Raw genomic sequence first — 19,138 nt, 5'->3', positions numbered from 1 at the left:
ATCATAGGTTTCTGCTTCGTGTTTCAGCCAGCTCTTGGTTTCGAGAATAATTTGAATGCGATAACTTTCCTGGAGGGCAGTGCATTCAGAAACATGTTACGAGTATTTCGACAGGTAGCTGTGAAAATTTTGACATTACAAGTGTCTTAAACCCTCCCCCCCCCCCCCCTCCACGAACCATGGACCTTACCGTTGGTGGTGTGGATTGCGTGCATCAGCGATGAAGATATCTGTACCGTAGGTGCAACCACAACGGAGGGGTACCTGTTGAGAGACCAGACAAATGTGAGGTTCCTGAGAAGTGGCAGGAGTCTTTCCAGTTGCTGCAGGGGAAACAGGCAGGATGATTGACTGATCTGGCGTTGTAACATCAACCAAAGCTGCTTTGCTCTACTAGTATTGCGAATGGCTGAAAGCAAGGGGAAACTACAGCCGAAATTTTTCCCAAGGGCATGCAGCTCTACTATAATCTTAAATGATGGCGTCCACTTGGGTAAAACATTCTTGAGGTAAAATAGTCCCTCATTCGGATCTCCTGGTGGGGACTACTCGCGGAGCCTGTGGTCATCAAGAGAATCTACTCGCGGAGCCTGTGGTCATCAAGAGAATCAAGACTGGAATTCTACAGATCGGAGGGTGGAATGTTAGATTACTTAATTGGGCAGGTAGATTAGAAAATTTAAAGAGGGAAATGGATTGCTTGAAGTTAGATATAGATGGAATTAGTAAAGTTCGGTGGCAGGAGGAACAGGACTTCTGATCAGGTGAATCCACAGCTATAAATACAAAGTCAAATACAGGTAATGCATTAGTGGATTTAATAATAAGTAAGAAAGTAGGAATGGGGGTAAGCTACTATGAACAACATAGTGAACGCTTTATCGTAGCCGAGATAGATATGAAGTCTAAACCTACCACTGTAGTACAAGTTTATATGCCAACCAGCTCCGCAGATTATGAAGAGATCGAAGAAATGTATGATGAGATAAAAGAAATTATTGAGACAGTTAAAGGAGACGAAAATTTAATTGTGATGGGGGAACTGGAATTCGATAGTAAAGGAAGAGAAGGAAAAATAGTAGGTGAATATGGACTGGGGGGAAGGAATAGAGAGGAAGCCACTTGGTAGAATGTTGCACAGAGCATAATTTAATCATCGCTAGCTAGCACTTTGTTTAAGAACCATAGCAAAAGGCTGCATACGTAAGAGACCTGGAGACACTGGGATGTTTCAGATTGATTATATAATGGTTAGACAAAGATTTAGGAAGCAGTTTTTAAATTGTAGGACATTTCCAGGGGCAGATGTGGACTCTGACCACAAACTATTGGCTATGAGCTGTGGATTAAAACTGAATAAATTAGAAAAAAGGTAGGAAATTAAGGAGATAGGACCTCGATAACTTGAAAGAACCAGAAGTTGTTGAGAGTTTCAGAAGGAGCATTAGGCAGCTACTGACTAGAACAGGGGAAAGGGATACAATAGAAGACGAGCGGGTAGCTTTACGAGCTGAAATGGTGAAGACAGCTTAGGATCAAAAAGGTAAAAAGACAAGGCCAAATAGAAATCCTTGGATAACATAGGAGATACTGAATTTAACTGATAAAAAGAGAAAATGCAAAAATGTAGCAAATGAAACAGGCGAAAGGGAATAAAAACGTTTAAAAAATGTAGTAATTCCAATTCCAAGGAAATCAGTGGCTGACAGGTGTGAAAATTACCGAAATATCAGTTAAATAAGTCATGTTTGAAAAATAATAACACGAATTCTTTACAGAAGAATGGAAAAACTGCTGGAAACCGATCTCGGGGAAGATCAGTTTAGATTCCGGAGAAATGTAGAAACACGATGGGCAATACTGACCCAACGACTTATCTTGGAAGATAGGTTAAGGAAAGACAAACCTACGTTTGTAGTATTTGTAGACTTAGAGAAAGCTTTTGACAGTATTAACTGGAATACTCCTTTGAAATTCTGGAGGTAGCAGAGGTAAAATAAAGGGCGCAAAAGGCTATTTACAACCTACACATAAACCAGACGGCAGCTGTAAGAGTTGAGGAGTATGAAACAAAAGCAGTGCTTGAAAAGGGAGTGAGACGGAGTTGTAGCAGAGGTAAAATACAGGGAGCAAAGGGCTATTTACAACCTACACATAAACCAGACGGCAATTGTAAGAGTTGAGGAGTATGAAACAAAAGCAATGCTTGAGAAGGGAGTGAGACGGAGTTGTAGCCCATCCCAGATGTCATTCAATCGGTACATTGAACAAGCAGTAAAAGAAACCAAAGAAAAATTTGGTTTAGGAATTAAAGTTATGGGAGAAGGAACAAAAATTGTGAGTATTGAAGGTGACTTTGTGATTCTGTCTGAGATAGCAAAGGACTTGGAAGAGCAGTTGAACGGAATGGACAGTGTCCTGAAAGGAAAATATAATATGAACATGAACAAAATCAAAACAAGGATAATGTATTGTAGTCGAATTAAATCAGGGGATGCTGAGGAAATTAGATTAGGAAATGAGGCACTTAAAGTAGTAGATGATTTTTGCTGTTTGAGCAGCAAAATAGCTGATGATAGCCGAAGTAGAGAAGATATCAAGTGTAGACTGGCAATGGCAAGAAAAGAATTTCTGAAGAAGAGGTATTTGTTAACATCAAATATAGATTTTAGTGTTAGGAAGTATTTTCTGAAGGTATTTCTTTGGGGTGTTGCCGGGTGTAGAAATGAAACATGGACGATTAACAATTTAGGGAAAAGTAGAGTAGAAGATAAACTTCGTGCTTCGTGGCAGATTAAAATTGTGTACCCAACAGAGACTCGACCTCGGGATCTTTGCCTTTAGCGGATAAGTGCTCTACCAGCCGAGCTACCCAAGCATGACTCGCAACCCCTCCTCACAGCTTCAATTGTGCCAGTACCTCGTCTCCTAGCTTTCAAACTTCTAGAATAGAAGCTTTCGAAATGTGGTGGGATTGGTTCATAGGACACATTCTCAGACGTCAAAGGATCACCAACGTAGTATTGAAGGGATGTGTGGGTGGTAAAAATCATAGGGAGAAACCAAGAGATGAATACAGCGAGCAGATTCAGAAGGACGTAGGTTGCAGTAGTTATTCGGAGATGAAGAGGCTCGTACAGGATAGGGTAGCGTGGAGAGCTGCATCAAACCAGTCTTCGGACTGAAAAAAAAAATGGTTGAAATGGCTCTGAGCACTATGGGACTCAACTGCTGAGGTCATAAGTCCCCTAGAACGTAGAACTACTTAAACCTAACTAACCTAAGGACAACACACACATCCATGCCCGAGGCAGGATTCGAACCTGCGACGGACTGAAAACTGTAACAACAACAACACGTACGATATTGTAGTGCCTGTGTTATTCTGATTACGACGCCAAGTTCCTTTGGACATGCATGGATTGTAATCAGAATAACACAGACACTGCAATATCTTATTTTTCTGCCGATGCCTGGCAAGTGACTTTCAAGTACAACGTCTGACCTGTGCGGGAATATTCATGTATGTACGAGTACAGGTGGTAGACGCACGCTTGACGACATATGGAAGTTTGAGTGTGGCCGTGAGTCGTGCACAGATAGCCAGATGGTGAGGCGACCGCTCGTGATGATCGGGAAAACTTGGTTCGAGCCCCGGTCCGCCACAAATTTTCATTGTCGTCATTCCAGTCTACAACTGACGGTTGTCCTTATTCGCAATGGCGAATACATTTACTGTACAACAACAAGTTTCTTTAAGATCTCAATCTAAATATCCCAATACGCACTCTGCAAGTACTTCGTTAGCCGAATAGCTGTTCCCTATCAAGAGGAGCCCTAAAATTCTCCACGCCATAACGCACGCGTAGAAATCTGCAGCATAGAATCGACGGAGCCTTTGACTCTCCATTCGGCCCCAAAGCACAGGTCTCCGATCAATTCTGGGAAAGATGCTGCAAACTGAGAGCTCTGTTTGCACCCCGAGTGGGAGGCCAGCAGCCTTCTTCACTTCCGCTAGCCGTCCGTACGAACTGAGGATGGCTTCAGAAACCAAGCGGCAGGCGTCACTGATGCCGGCGTGAGCCACAGCTTGCAAACAGCTGCACCTACATCTACATCTATACTCTACAAGCCACCGTGAGGAAGGTAGCAGATGGTTCGTCCCATTGCACTAGTTATTAGGGTTTCTTCCAGTTCCATTCACGTACGGAACGCGGGAAGAATGACTGACTGAACGCCTCTGTGCGTGCAGAAATTATTCCAATCTTTTTCCCACGATCCCTTTGTGAGCTATACATAGAGGATTGTGGTATATTTCTAGACTCATGATTTAAAGTCGGTTCTTGAAACTATTTGTTAATAGACTTTCTCGGGATTGTTTACGCGTATCTTCAAGAGTCTTCCATTTTAGTTCCTTCAGTATCTCTGTGCTACTCTCCATGGATGACACAAACCTGTGACCATCCATGCTGTCCTTGTGTGTATACTTTCAATACCCCCCGTTAGTCCTACTTGATACGGGTCCCACACACTTGAGCAATATTCTAGAACCGGTCGAGCGAGTGATTTGTTAGCAATCTCCTTTGTAGACCAATTGCACTTCCCCATTTTTCTACCAATAAACCGAATTCTACCACCTGCTTTACTCGCGACTGAGCCTATGCGGTCATTCCATTTCACATCTCTACAAAGTGTTACACTCAGGTGTTTGTACGAATTGGCCGATTCCAGCAGTGACTAATTGATATTATACTCATATAATACTACGTTTTTTCATTTTATGAAGTGCAAAATTTTATATTTTTGAACATTTAAAACAAGTTGCCCATCTTTGCATCACTCTGAAAAATTATCAAGATGTAACTGAACATTTATGCAGCTTCTTTCAGAAAGTACTTCATTATAGGTAACAGCATCATCTGCAAAAAGTCTGAGGTTACTATTAATATTGTCTGCAATATAATTAACACACAATATGAACAGCAATGGTCTTAACACACTTCCCTGGGGCACATCTGAATCTACTTATACATCTGAAGATGACTCTCCATCCAAGAAAACATGCTGCGTCCTCCCTGCCAAAAAGTCCTCAACCCAGTCACAAATTTCACTTGATACCCCATTTCACAGTACTTTTGACTATAAGCGTAGGCGTAGTACTGAGTCAAATGCTTTTTGGAAATCGAAAAATTCTGCACATACGTGACTGCCGTGATCCAAAGCTTTCAGTATGTCATGTGAGAAAAGTGCGACTTGGGTCTCGCGTGATCGATGTTTGCGGAATCACCGCTGGTTGACATTGAGGAGGGCATTTTGTTCAAGAGACCTCATTATGTTTGATTTCAGAATATGTTCTAAGATTCTACAACAAACCGATGTTAAGGATAGTGGACGGTAGTTTTGTGGATCACTTCTACTACTCTTCTTGTAGACGGATGCGATCTGTGCTTTTTCTAAAAACTGGTCACGGTGCCGGCCGATGTGGCCGAGCGGTTCTAGGCGCTACAGTCTGGAACCGCGAGACCGCTACGGTCACAGGTTCGAATCCTGCCTCTGGCATAAGCCTATAGCGCTCTGAGCCATTTGAACCATTTGTCTGGGCACGGTATTTTGTTCGAGGGATCTACGATAGATTAAACTTAGCAGAGCGGCTACTTCATCCACAAATTCATTATAGAATCTGGTAGGGATTCCGTCGGGCCCTGGAGCTTTGTTCAGTTTTAACGGTTTCAGCTACTTCTCGACTCCAGTGACCCCAATAATTATTTCATTCATGTTTTTGGTGGTACAAGGATTAAATAGGGTCGATTCTTCTGGGTTTTTCCTTGAAAAGGGACACTTGAAAATGGAGTTACGCATTTCAGCCTTTGCTTCACTGCCCTCAGATTCAGTTCGCGTCTCATTCGCAAGGGACTGACGTGGAACCAAGATGTCGGGTTGCTGCAGATGCCGCAGCGCTCATACGTAGTCTGGCATCATCATGCTGAAAGAGAACGTGCTCCATCTGTCGAAGAATTCCAAGAACTCGCGCTTTCAGTTTCCTCAAGCACCGATATACTCGTAGTTACGTTACACACCGCCATGTTACACCCTTCATTTTTTAGCCTTCTAGTGGCAGAGGGTTGCAACTTGAGTAAGTGAAGCGGAAAGTCGAGCGAGTAACATGATTGACATGTAATATCTCAACCGATATTGAGAACAGAATCAAAAATCTGGAGGCATTACTGTTCAACACGTTCTCGCACTTTGATGTTTTTCTGGGATTGTCATTGCAAAGTAGCCCAAACTAGATATCCTCGATAATTCCTTAAACACCTACACAGAGTAATCGTTTAAATCCCATAACTGCTTAAATAAAAGTGATGCAGTATCATTATATTTATGCCACACACACACACACACACACACACATACACAAAAGGGGTTATTTCTACATTGGTAGTTGCTGTTCTTTTAGACCCTTTTTCTGCACTAGCTCTGTATTTGGGGGTGGGGAAAACCATTTGTCTGCACCATAACCAGCCCTCTCGGATTGGGGAGGGGCGAAATCGTTTGTCTACGCCAAAACCGTCGGGAGGGGTGGGGAAAACCCAGAGAAAGTAGGTCGGGCTTATGGGGGGGGGGGGGGGGGGGAAGGGAGACAGTATATCCAACATAAAGGGGAAAGCGGGAGAGGTAGGCAAAACCCAGTGACTTTAGGATAGGTGGTGGTTACTGTGCCACTATAAGTGACATAAATCAGCTCTTCTGTGCAGAAACTGCTAACACCTCGCTACTCAGGGATTATCATGCTAGCTGTATGATTGGAATGAAAAGTTTTTCTAGCAAACAGAACACAATATACCACTCTCAGCAGAGATAAATCTTCAGATGTAAAAGTAACTTCAGCCATGCCCTGGTTTGATGTGACCAGCCACGAATTCCTCTCCTGTGCAACCTCTTCATCTCAGAGTAGCATTTGCGACTGATGTTCTCAATTATTTGCTGGATGTATTCCAATCTCTGTCTTCCTCTGCAGTTTTTTCCCACTACAGCTCCCTGTAGTACCATGGAAGTCAGTCTCTCATGTCTTAACAGATGTCCTATCATCCTGTTCCTTCTCCTTGTCAGTGTTTTCCACACATTCCTTTCCTCTCCGATTCTGCTTAGAACCACCTCATTCCTTACCTTATCAGTCCACCTAAGTTTCAACATTCGTCTGTAGCACCACCTCTTAAATGCTTCAGTTCTCTTCTGTTCCGGGTTACCCATGGTCCATGTTTCACTATCATACAATGCTGCACTCCAGATGAACAGTCTCGGAAATTTCTTGCTCAAATTAAGGCCTATGTTTGATACTAATAGACTTCTCTTGGCCGGGAATGCCCTTTTTGCTAATCTGCTTTTGATGTCCACCTTGTTCCGTCTGTCATTCGTTATTTTGCAGCCTACATAGTAGAATTCCTTAACTTCATCTACTCCGTGACCATGAATCCTGATGTTAATTTTCTCCCTGTTCTCATTTTGCTACTTCTCATTACTTTCATCTTCGATTTGCTTTCAATCCATATTCTGTATTCATTCCTTTCAGCAGATCATGTAATTCTTCTTCAGGTTCACTGAGGATAACAATGTTATCAGTGAATTGTATCATTGATGTCCTTTTACTCTGAAATATAATTCCACTCCTGAACCTTTCTTTTATTTCCTTCATTACTACTTCGATGTACAGATTGAACAGTAGGGGGGAAAGGCTACATCCCTGTCTTACGCCCTTTTTAATCCGAGCACTTCATTCTCTGTCTTCCACTCTTATTACTCCTCGTACCTCTCGAACATGTTGTATGTTACCCGTATGTTCCTAGAGCTTACCCCAATTTTCCTCAGAATTTTGAATGTCTTGCACCATTTGACATTGTCGAACCCTTTTTTCAGGTCGGCAAATCCTATGAATGTGTCCTGATTTTTCTTTAGTCTTAATCCTCAATTTTCTTCTCCATTCTTCTCTATAGTTTTGTCAGCAACTTGGACGCATGAGCTGTTAAGTTGATTGTGGGATAACTCTCACACTTCTCAGCTCTTACAGTCTTCGGAATGATATATTTCCGAAAGTCAGATGATATGTCGCCAGACTCGTACGTTTTACACACCACCGTGAATAGTCGTTTTCTTGCCACTTCCCCAATGATTTTAGAAATTCTGATGGAATGTTATCTATACTTTCTGCCTTATTTGATCTTAAGTCTTCCAAAGCTTTTTTAAATTCTGATTTTAATACTGGATCAACAACACTTCTAAATCGAATCCTTTTTCCTCTTCTGTCACATCAAACAAATCTTCCACCTCATAGAAGCCTTCAATGTACTCTTTCCACCTATCCGCTCTCTCCTCCGTATTTAACAGTGGAATTCTCGTTGCACTCTTAATGTTATCACCTTGGCTTTTAATTTCGCCGAACGTTATTTTGACTTTCCTATCTGCTGAGTCAGTTCGTCCAGCAATCATTTCTTTTTTGATTTCTTCGTATTTTTCATGCAACCACTTCGTCTTAGCTTCCCTACACTTCCTTTTACTTTCGTTCCTCAGTGACTTGCATTTCTGTATTCCTGAATTTCACTAAACATTTGTGGATTTTCTTCTTTCATCGATCAAACTGAAGTATTTCTTGCGCTACCCATGGTTTCTTCGCAGTTAGCATCTCTCTGCCTATGTTTTTCTTTCCAACTTCTGAGAGTGCTCTTTCTAGAGATGCCCATTCCTCTTCAGATGTACTGTCTACTGAGCTATTCCTTATTACTGTGTCTATAGCCTTAGATACCTTCAAGCGTACCTCGTCGTTCCTTGTTTCTTTGCGTATTGATTTTTGCTGACTAATCTCTTAAACTTCAGCCTATTCTTCAGCACTACTACATTGTAGTCTGAGTCTATATCTGCTCCTGGGTAAGCCCTACAATCCATTATCTGATTTCGGAATCTCTGTTTGACCATGACGTAATCAAACTGAAATCTTGCCGTATCTCCTGGCCTTTCCCAAGTATATCTGCTCCTCCTGTGATTCCTGAACAGCAGTCACTTCGGTTGCACATTGTTTTGTCAGTTGCCCATGGTTTCGACTGCATTAGGGCAATGTTCATCAGAATAAAATGTTTCATAGACTACCTAAAAATATGACGACATGGACTAAAATAATATACACTTAATAGGATTACATCCATAAATTACGTACAAACAGAATTTACTTACATGTAATCACACCATGGTTTAAAAACTAAAATGTAAAAGTATAATACAATTGTCAACCAGATTAAATACTCCATGGAATATAATGACAACTGCAAGGTTGCTTAGGGCCAAGAGTGGCATAAAACAGTCGCTACCGTCAGACTAAACGGCTAATACACCGAGGCAGCCACGAAGAGGACACGAAAACAGATGTTCCCGTGTCCACCTCATGGCAGCCTCGGCATGTTAGCCGTTTAGTCTGACGGTAGCGACTGTATTATGCCACTCTTGGCCCTAAGCAACCTTGCAGTTGTCATTATATTCCATGCAGTATTTAATCTGGTTGACAATTGTGTTATACTTTTACGTTTTAGTTTTTATTCCTATGGCATTTCTGTTTGACGAGAGCACTTTTGCTCAGACGTTTTAAACCATGGTGTGATTACATGAAGGGCTTATTTCAATAGTGGTACAAATCCATTTTTGTTCATTCTGACATTCAGAATCCTAAAGTTAAATGATCGCTGAAAAATCTGCAGTTGAGATACCAGAAATATTCAAGTATATATACTTGAGTACCTCAGCTGCAGATTTTTCAGCGCTCATTTAACTTTAGGACTCTGCATCTCAGAATGAACAAAAATGGACTTGTACCACTATTGAAATAAGCCCTTCATATGTAAGTACATGTACGTAATTTATGGATGTAATCCCATTAAGTGTATAGTATTTCAATCCATGTCATCATATTTTTAGGTATTCCATGTAAGTTATCATTCTGATGAAGATTGCCCTAGTGTACTCGAAACCACGGGCAACTGACAAAAACTTTCGCAACCGAAGTGGCTGTATATACGTTCTGTAATGAAATAGTGTACGGTTGCTGGATCGCAGCCAATAAAATGTTTACAGTTTCAAAATTTTTGGACAGAATATTCGCTATTACTAGCTGAAATGTATCACGGAACTCAATTAGTCTTTCTTATCTCTCATTCCTAGTACCAAGCGCATACTCTCCCGTAACCTTTTCTTCTACTTCTTCCCCTACAATCGCATTCCAGTCCTCCATGACTACCGATTTTCATCTCCCTTGACGTACTGCATTATCCGTTCAACATCCTCATATACTTTCTCTGTCTCTTCAGCTTGCGACGTCGGCAAGTATACCTCAACTATCGTTGTCGGTGTTGGTTAGCCGTCTGTTCTAATGAGAAAAACCATATCAGTGAAGTGTTCACAGTAACACACATTCTGCCCTGCCTTCCTATTCATAACGAATTCTACTCCCTTTATACCATTTGACCCCTTCTATACCGAGCGAGGTGGCACAGTGGTTAGCACACTGGACTTTTTCCCGAGTTAGGATTTCCGTAATTTCACTAAGTCGCTTCAGGCAACTGCCGGAATGGTTCTTTTGAGAGGGTACGGCCGACTTCCTTCCCCGTCCTTCCCTAACCAGATATGACCGATGACCTCACTGTTTGCTCCCCACCCTATTATATCTACCAAGATTAAGCCTTTGCATTTCCTTTTTCAGATTTTCTAGCTTCCCTAGCTTGTTCAAACTTCTGACATTCCACGCCCCGACTCGTAGAACGTTATCCTTTCGTTGGTTATTCAGTCTTTTTATCATGGTCACCCTCCACATTCCTTGGTAGTCCTCTCTGAGACCCGTGTGGGCGACTATTCCGGGATCTTTTGCCAATGGAGAGATCATTACGACACTTTTTCAGTTACTGGCCACACGTCCAGCGGATACACATTATGTACCTTTATGGCAGTGATTACCATTGCTTTCTGTATCCTCAGGTCGTTGATCATTGCTGATCCTTCTGCCTTTAGCGGCACTTTCCCACCCCAAAGACAAGAGAGTGCCCTGAACCTGTGTCCGCTCCTCCGCTCTCTTTGACGGGGCCATCGGCAGAATGAGGGTGACGTCTTATACAGTGTAAGACGTCGTGGTCTCCTGACCTTCGTTGCTTACATATTCCGCCCTCACAATCATATTCCGCACATCAAGACGCTTCATTCGAACCCAAACTCGATAAGATAAAGTCAATGTTGTAAGAATTCATGTAAACGATATGCAAATAACAAATAAATCGCAAGTGCGCACTGTGGCTGAAATACTCGAGGCTGGCGTACACACATACATTCCAGACACGACGGCCACAGGAGCTTTTAGTTCGAGAGAGGCAACCGCACGCCAGGAGGCCAGTCCCAACCCATCTACGTCAGTCGGTGGCCGCCCGTGGAGCAGACAGCATTCGCCCGAGGGAAAGGAGGAACGACCCCGTGTTCGGCTTAAAAGCAAATTCGGCTAAATTGTGTGGGAGCGGCCAGCCTACGCATTCTTTACACATAGCACACAGTTTCAGAGATTTTCACAGGGAGACAGCAAACGCCAAACGCCGATACTACAGGTTTCCGGATTGGTCGCCTTAAACGAAATGCCATTCTCCCGTTTTAGAAGAGCAATGCTGATTGGCAGACGATATATCTGACGCCTTGAGCTGAAGGAGTAAAGGAAGAGACCGAAAGATATACCCCTTCACGTCTGACGTGGACAGAGTTGCAGTTAAACGCCTGCGAGCGAATTTTTGAGTGGCATCACAGTGGACTGGTTATCTGACCGGTGTACCACGCCAATAGTTAGACTAGGGGCGAATAGGAATCCTTGACTTCATCAACGCATAGGGAGAGCTTGATTGGCGAAGGTCAATCCGGATAGAACGAGAGTTATCTTATTTGTCAGCAGCGAGCGGCGCAGACAGCAGTCATCGCAGCTTACGGTATTGTGCGCTACAGCTCTTGCGAGCCCCATATTTCCTCTACAACTGTACACTTCACTGCATTTCACATGCGACAGCCTCGACCGTACCTAGCAACATTCTAAAGGATAATTATTCAAGTTGAGTAGGCGCGGCTCTCAGCCATTCTGCCAATTCAATAACAATATTAAACTTTGTATAGAAATTTCATTAGCGAATCCTATCCTTGAGAGGTAACTTCACATTCCGAAAAGAACCAGGATATGACTTGTTCAATTCATAACTAAAAGTGCCATTGTGATTTCTCAGAATTTTTGCAAAATAAATAATAATTTTCGTTAGCTTAATGTTTTTCTTACACTAATTAGCACTACTCCAGTACCCAAGTATCCCACTAGTTACGTAAGAAATTTTGTGAATTTTGTGTCATTTCCTTACAACGGACGACTGCAGAAGATATTTATTGTTGAAAGTTTTTCAGGCATTTCTCTTTAGAACGTTAGGAGCGTCTGTCTGATTTCTGTAGTAGTGTGGGGGGGTGGAAATTGAATCTTGCAGGAGCCACAGGGTAAAGGGTACATCTCAGATTAATCCGTTGCGCAGAATAACAGAATAGCAGATCAACACCACGCTCACAACAGGAAGTCTGCGGAGCCAATGCTGATTATTATTGAAAATATAAGCGGGTGTGGGACTCAAACGCGGAACCGAGGACGTTTTGATTATGAATCAAAGACGCTACTCGCAGCTCACGCTGAGATATCGTACTGAAATTGTCCAGAAGATTGACGCTTGGTGTAGGGATTTGATGTGAATACTCAAACAAATATGATATACTGCGCATAAATAGGCAGAAAGACTCATTACCGTATGAATACCTACACGATTACAGAACAATCACTGGAAGGAGTCACATCCATAAAATATCTAGAAGTATGTGTATGGAACTATTTAAAGTGGAACGGCCGCATAAAAATAATCGCAGGTAAGGTAGATTCATTGGCAGAATTCTTAGGAACTGTTGTCCACTGGTAACGTAGGTAGCTTACCAAACCCTAGTTCGACCAACACTCGAATAGGCTCGATAGAGGAAATTGAGAAGGTCTAAAGAAGAGCAACATATTTCGCTCTAGGTTCATTTAGTAAGTCCGAAAGCATCGTGGAAATGTTCAGCCAACTCCAGTGCCAGACGCTGCGGGAGTCACGTTTAGAACTACCGAGTGATTTACTGTTAAAGTTCTGGGATTGTAAATTTCTACAAGATTCAACCAATATATGCTGCCTCCTACGTATATCTTGCAAAAAGACCATGAATGTAAAATTAGAGGGGTTGGAAGTCACACGGAAATTTACTAGCGTTTATTCTTCCCACAAACTATTTGTGGCTGGAGCAGGAAAAGTGAGAAGTGACAGTAGTATATGAAGTAATCTGCACCAAATACTATAAAGTGGCTTGCGGAGTGTAGATGTAGATGTCGTTGAATTTGTATCATTCATAAACAGAACAGTACTAGAGTTACGAGTTGCATCTAAGGTAGATAATTTCTATATGTCTGGAAAAGAAGCAGCCCTAGTAGAGAACCCTGAGGAACGCTTCACGTTTCGTTACTCCAGTCAGATGCTACCTCATTTCTAGTTACTTGAGAATCTAAGGGTACATTGTATTTTCTACTACCTAGATAAGACTGAGGAGTACCTTACTTAATCATGTTCAGATTTATTTAGCCACGTACTACAATTTACGTAGTCGAGTGCCCTTTTTTGCGTGATAGATAATACGGTAATGGTCACAGTTTTTTTAATCAATACCTTCCACTATTTCAGGTAAGAAGGAGTATGTGACCAGTAACTAGACATGAATCACGATGTTTGTGCTTACACGGACTGTTTAATTACCTGTGTGGAAGATTTAGAAATGTAGATGTAAAATGAAGAAACAGGCTCTTAAGTTTCTATTTTATGATTTTTTATTAAGTTCTATAATAATTGCAGTTTCCTGTTTTCTTCCTGGGGAAAAGAAATGTGGATGCGGACGCTAGAGACGCCATATATGATGCTCTTGGAAATCTGGAGAAGTACCTGGAGCCAACTGGATGGGTAGCTGGAGACCACGCGACAGTGGCAGACATCTCCTGTGGGGTCACAGCCGGCACTCTGCAGGTAAGCTTCTCTCAGGGACGTCTCTTTAGTATTATCCTCACATTGTCTTCTGCAGAGAAGTGGAAATACGAGGTGGTATCCAAAAGTTCCAGAATATATTAGTTAAAATTATTATGTCTTGTTTAGATATTACTTAGAACCTTCCCATTCAAAACAGTTACCTTGGGAGGGAAATCACCGATCACAACGTCTCCGCTATTCTGGAAATACATCCAGGAAGTCTGTCTTTGACAGAGTGTTAAGCACCCTCTGCAGTTCACTTGAATTTCCTCCTCTGTATCAAATCATTGTCTCTTCAATTGAACTTTCATCTTGTGGAAGTAGAAAAAGTCATACGAAACTACGTCTGGTGAGTAAGGCGGACAGGGAACAACTGGTATCTTTTCTTTTAGTAAAAAATTCCTAAATAATGTAGAATGAATTCGGTTGTGCTTTGTCTTGGTGGCGAAACCGGTCGTTCGTACGCAACTTCTTTGGATGTTTTCCCCTTATATCGTCCTACAAACGCCTTAGAACATCGCGATGGAACACTTTACGGAAAGCCTGGCGCAGAGGAACGAATTATTTATGAAGATGCTTATCAATATAACATATCATCAAGGCATTAGCGTTACTCATCATTAGTCTAGCTTTTTTCCCCGAGTTAACGCAGGAATCTCCCATAGCGACGATTGTTGCTTTCTTGCAGGATCACAGCCATAAACACAACGTGCATCATCAGTGACAACATTGGGAAGAAAGTATTGATAGTCTAGAAGTAACTGTTTAAGTTCCCTACAGAATTCCATGTGATGTTGCTGCTGATCATTAAGCCGTCGTGGCACAAGATTCGCAGTAATCCGACCTTGTCTGGTCTAGTAGTAGTAGTAGTATTCATCCGTAGATCTCTTTTTACAAGGATGTAGGATATGTCAAAGTATTTACAAGCTTGGACCAATTTAAAATAAGCTAATTCGTATACATATACATTTACAGACTTCTAGTTAGGGACAATCATTAGATTTATTCCTGGTAAACAACAATTTTTTTTACAAATAACTTATTAAATAATGTAATGCCACACTGTTCACTCATATCTCACTATTAGTCACTGCACACATTATACATACATTGTTTCATAACACTTCACTCACTACACACACACTGGTGATCTCTGGGCCATTTTCTGTATCGCAACTTCCCATTTGCTATTCTGAAAAACTGAGTCAGTAGCCCTCTATAATAAGTGAGATGATGAGCTAAGAAAGAGGAAGAGGAGTTAGTATTGTGCTATACATAGCTTGGGGGTAAAGTTTTCTAGAAAAGGAAAAAATAAGGAAAAAAAACATAGTGTGAAGACCTTATGCGGAATATTGGATGTTTTATAATCATTATCATTATTTATTTGTATAACATTTTTTACCACACACCTACTCTGTTTTATCTAAGTAAACCTTCAATGTATAAAATGTATTGGGTAACAAGTACTTTTTTGCTCGCTTTTTATGTAAGTGTATTTCTGCAATTTCTTTAATCTCTTTTGGTAATTTATTGTACAGTTTTATTCCTTGGTAGAAAACGCTGTTTTGAGTTTTATGTTTATTTTTTCTTCATGAACGTAAGTTGAGTCTAGCCCTTGTTCCATGGCTATGGACAGAGCTGCTTCTGCAGTAATTACCAGCAGGTAAAATCTCCAGTGTTATGAACAGTCCTTTACAATGAACTCGACTACTATTTTTGGTTATTATTCTCATGGCTCTTTCCGGGGTTTGAAAATTATGTTCGTATTTTGTGCATTTGTTCCCAAAAAAGAATGCTATAGCTAAAAATTGAGTGTACATATGAGTAGTATGTAACTAAAAGACACTGCATGTTACACATTGTAAGACGTCGTGGTCTCCTGATCTTCATTGCTTACATATTCCGCCCTCACAGTCACATTCCGCACATCAAGACGCTTCATTCGAACCCAAACTCGAGAAGATAAAGTCAATGTTGTATGAATTTGTGTAAGCGATATGCAATTAACAAGTAAGCGCACCATGGTTGAAATACTCGAGACTGGCGTACATGCATACATTCCAGACACGACGGTCACAGAATCTTTTAGTTCGGGAGAGAAACCGCACAACGGGACGCCGGTCCCTTCAGAGGACGACCCAGCCTATGTCGGCCGGTGACCGCCCGTGTAGCGGACAGCATGGATCCGAGTGAAAGGGGAGAACAACCCAGTGTTTGGCTTAAAAGCAAATTCCGCTACATTGTGTGGGAGTGGCCAGCCTACACATTCTTTACACATAGCATGCCATTTCAGAGATTTTCACAGGGAGACAGCAAACGTCAAACGCCAATGCTACAGGTTTCCGTATTGGTCGCTTTAAACGAAACATCATTCTCCCGTTTTAGAAGAGCAATGCTGATTGGCAGTCAATATTTCTGACGCATTGAGCTGAAGGAATAATGGAAGAGACTGAAAGATATACCCCTTCACGTCTGGCGTGGAGAGGCGCCGTTCTGTTGTCGCTCTTGGAGCAAGGAACTAGTCTCTCCTCAGTACTTCACTGGGAGAGCACCTCTGTCGAGAGCGAATCGAAGTGCTACCCTACATTGAGTCCTTGTGATTAAGCATTGTTCACTGTGTTGGCCGACACACTTATTGTGCGGTGTGAATGGACAGAGTTGTAGTTAAACGCCTGCGAGCGAATTTTTGAGTGGCATCATGGTGGACTGGTTATCTGACTGGTGTACCACGCTAGTAGTTAGACTAGGGGCGAATAGGAATCCTTGACTTCATCAAGGCATAGGGAGAGTTTGATTGGCGAAGATCAATCCAGATAGAATGAGAGTTATCTTATTTGTCAGCAACGAGCGACGCTGACAGCAGTTGTTGCAGCTTACGGTATTGTGCTCTACAGCTATTGCGAGCCCCATATTTCCTCCACAACAGTACACTTCACTGCATTTCACACGCGATAGCCTCGACCATACCTAGCAACATTCTATAGGATAATTATTCTAGTTAAGTAGGTGCGCCTCTCAGCCATTCTGCCAAGTCAACAACCATCTTAAACTTTGTATAGAAATTTCATTAGCGAATCCTATCCTTCAGAGGTAACTTTACTTTCTGAAAAGAACCAGGACATAACTTGTTCAATTCATAACTAAAAGTGCCTTTGTGATTTCTCAGAATTTTTGCAAAATAAATAATAACTTTCGTTAGTTTCATGTTTTTCTTACACTAACTAGCACTACTCCAGTACCCAAGTATCCCACTAGTTACGTAAGAAATTTTGTGATTTTTGTGTCATTTCCTTACAGCGGACGACTGCAGAAGATATTTATTGCTGAAAGTTTTTCAGGCATTTCTCTTTAGAACGTTAGGTGCGTCTGTCTGACTTCTGTAGTAGCGTGGCGGTGGAAATTGCATCTTGCAGGAGCCACACGGAAAAGAGTACATCTCATATTAATCCGTTGCGCAGAATAACAGAATAACAGATCAACCTGTTCACCTCAGAAAATGGTGACCCTGCCAGGATAGGTAAAATAGGTAAGCTACCAGGATAAGAAAGTGTCAGGGTAGTTACGTACAGCAGGTCACAGCAGTAGCACTTTGAAGAACTTTCTTTCATGTATTAAATAGCTATTTGCAAAGATTGGGATCAGAATAGATACAGGTAGTGAAGAAAGCAGAATTGTTGGGAAAAGGGCGTGTGTTATTGTGTTGGAAAATTTTGCATTTTTTACTATTCTTGTGTAGCTGTTAGGGCATAGAATTTTCAGGTGATAGGCACAGACGCAGAGTGACGCAGAGACGCAGTATCATATAAATTAGAAGTAAGAAATAACATTTTTTCTCCCTTTGCAAACGTACAAGTAGAGATTGGAGACTGTAGCCGGGCAGACAGAACATTAGCCGAGAAGTCACGACGTTGTTGTTATTGTTGGTTCAACCAACTGGTAAGTGGTCGTACAGTTTTGTAGACAGGGCTGTGGTGTGTTGAAATAATTTCCATGTTAACGAGAGCACAAGCCACAAGGTTACGTGAGAGACAGCAAGTTGACAAGATGGGGGTGAATCAACCAGATAGACAGTAAGTAAACGAGCTTATTGAGAATAGGACAGAAGGTGAACCTGAAAATAGGACAGACGGTGAATCAGAGATTAGGATAGTCGGGGAGCTGCAGAATCAGCAGGCACAGTTAGACTGGGATAAAATTGAGACAGATCAGACAGATGGGAATCGAAGGGATGAGAATATCGAATTTCCAGAATATGAAATTCCGGGTAGGGCACATTCTGAGCCAGAAATAGACAGCCCACGTAGGAAATGGCAAAGATTAGAAGCGAAACGAGCACAGGAAACGCGTTTGTTTGCCGCATATTCAGGGACAGAATACGCGTCAATACAGTCAATGAACCGGCAGTTAGCTAACGTTCAAAGAGAAGTAGACAGTGAGGAAGAGGGGGAACATTTAGAATACGTCGAACCTATCGTACATATTCTAAATATGCCCCAACAGCAGACACAGAATTTTGCGGAGTTACGAGCGCCACGAATAGGTTCCGTAACAGACGCAACTATACCTGCAAACACAAGACATACACAACAGAGAGGGCAGAATGCAGAGTTGTTTGCGCCACGTAATGATTGAATGACAAACGCAACTAGTCCTCAACACAGACAGCACGGGTTATTGCAGTTATCAAACTTAGAAACGCCACAGCATAGCCCAGTAAACGACGTAACTGGCCAAGTGGAAAACAATAGCTCGAGAATACATAGTTCAGCAGAAGGTAGTGTTACAGGACAGGACGCGATCATGGAGTTGTTACAAAAAATGAACGCTAGTGTGACGAAACAGAATCAGGAATTGAAACAGGCTAGTCAGGCTATTAAGACACAGATCCAACAGGTTAATCAGAACTTGAGACAAGAGATAAAGACACAGATTCAACAGGTCAAAATTCAGTTGGAAGAAGGGATCGCCAGAATTGATAGTCACATCACTCAGATAAACAAAGACGC

General features: G+C 41.8%; 1 protein-coding gene across 1 annotated transcript in view; it reads left to right on the top strand.

Moving 5' to 3' along the window:
• Positions 1 to 19,138, top strand: part of LOC124805200 (glutathione S-transferase 1-like) — a 112,574-nt gene that overhangs the window by 71,008 nt on the left and 22,428 nt on the right. The window contains exon 5 of the mRNA XM_047265696.1: positions 13,965 to 14,132. Within this exon, the coding sequence (XP_047121652.1) occupies positions 13,965 to 14,132 (168 nt within the window). The remainder of the gene's footprint in view (positions 1 to 13,964; positions 14,133 to 19,138) is intronic.

Source organism: Schistocerca piceifrons, chromosome 7 (assembly GCF_021461385.2).
Source record: "Schistocerca piceifrons isolate TAMUIC-IGC-003096 chromosome 7, iqSchPice1.1, whole genome shotgun sequence".
Taxonomy (NCBI): domain Eukaryota; kingdom Metazoa; phylum Arthropoda; class Insecta; order Orthoptera; family Acrididae; genus Schistocerca; species Schistocerca piceifrons.
The sequence above is the reverse complement of the archived record's forward strand: the minus strand, read 5'-3'. Positions and strand labels throughout refer to the sequence as shown.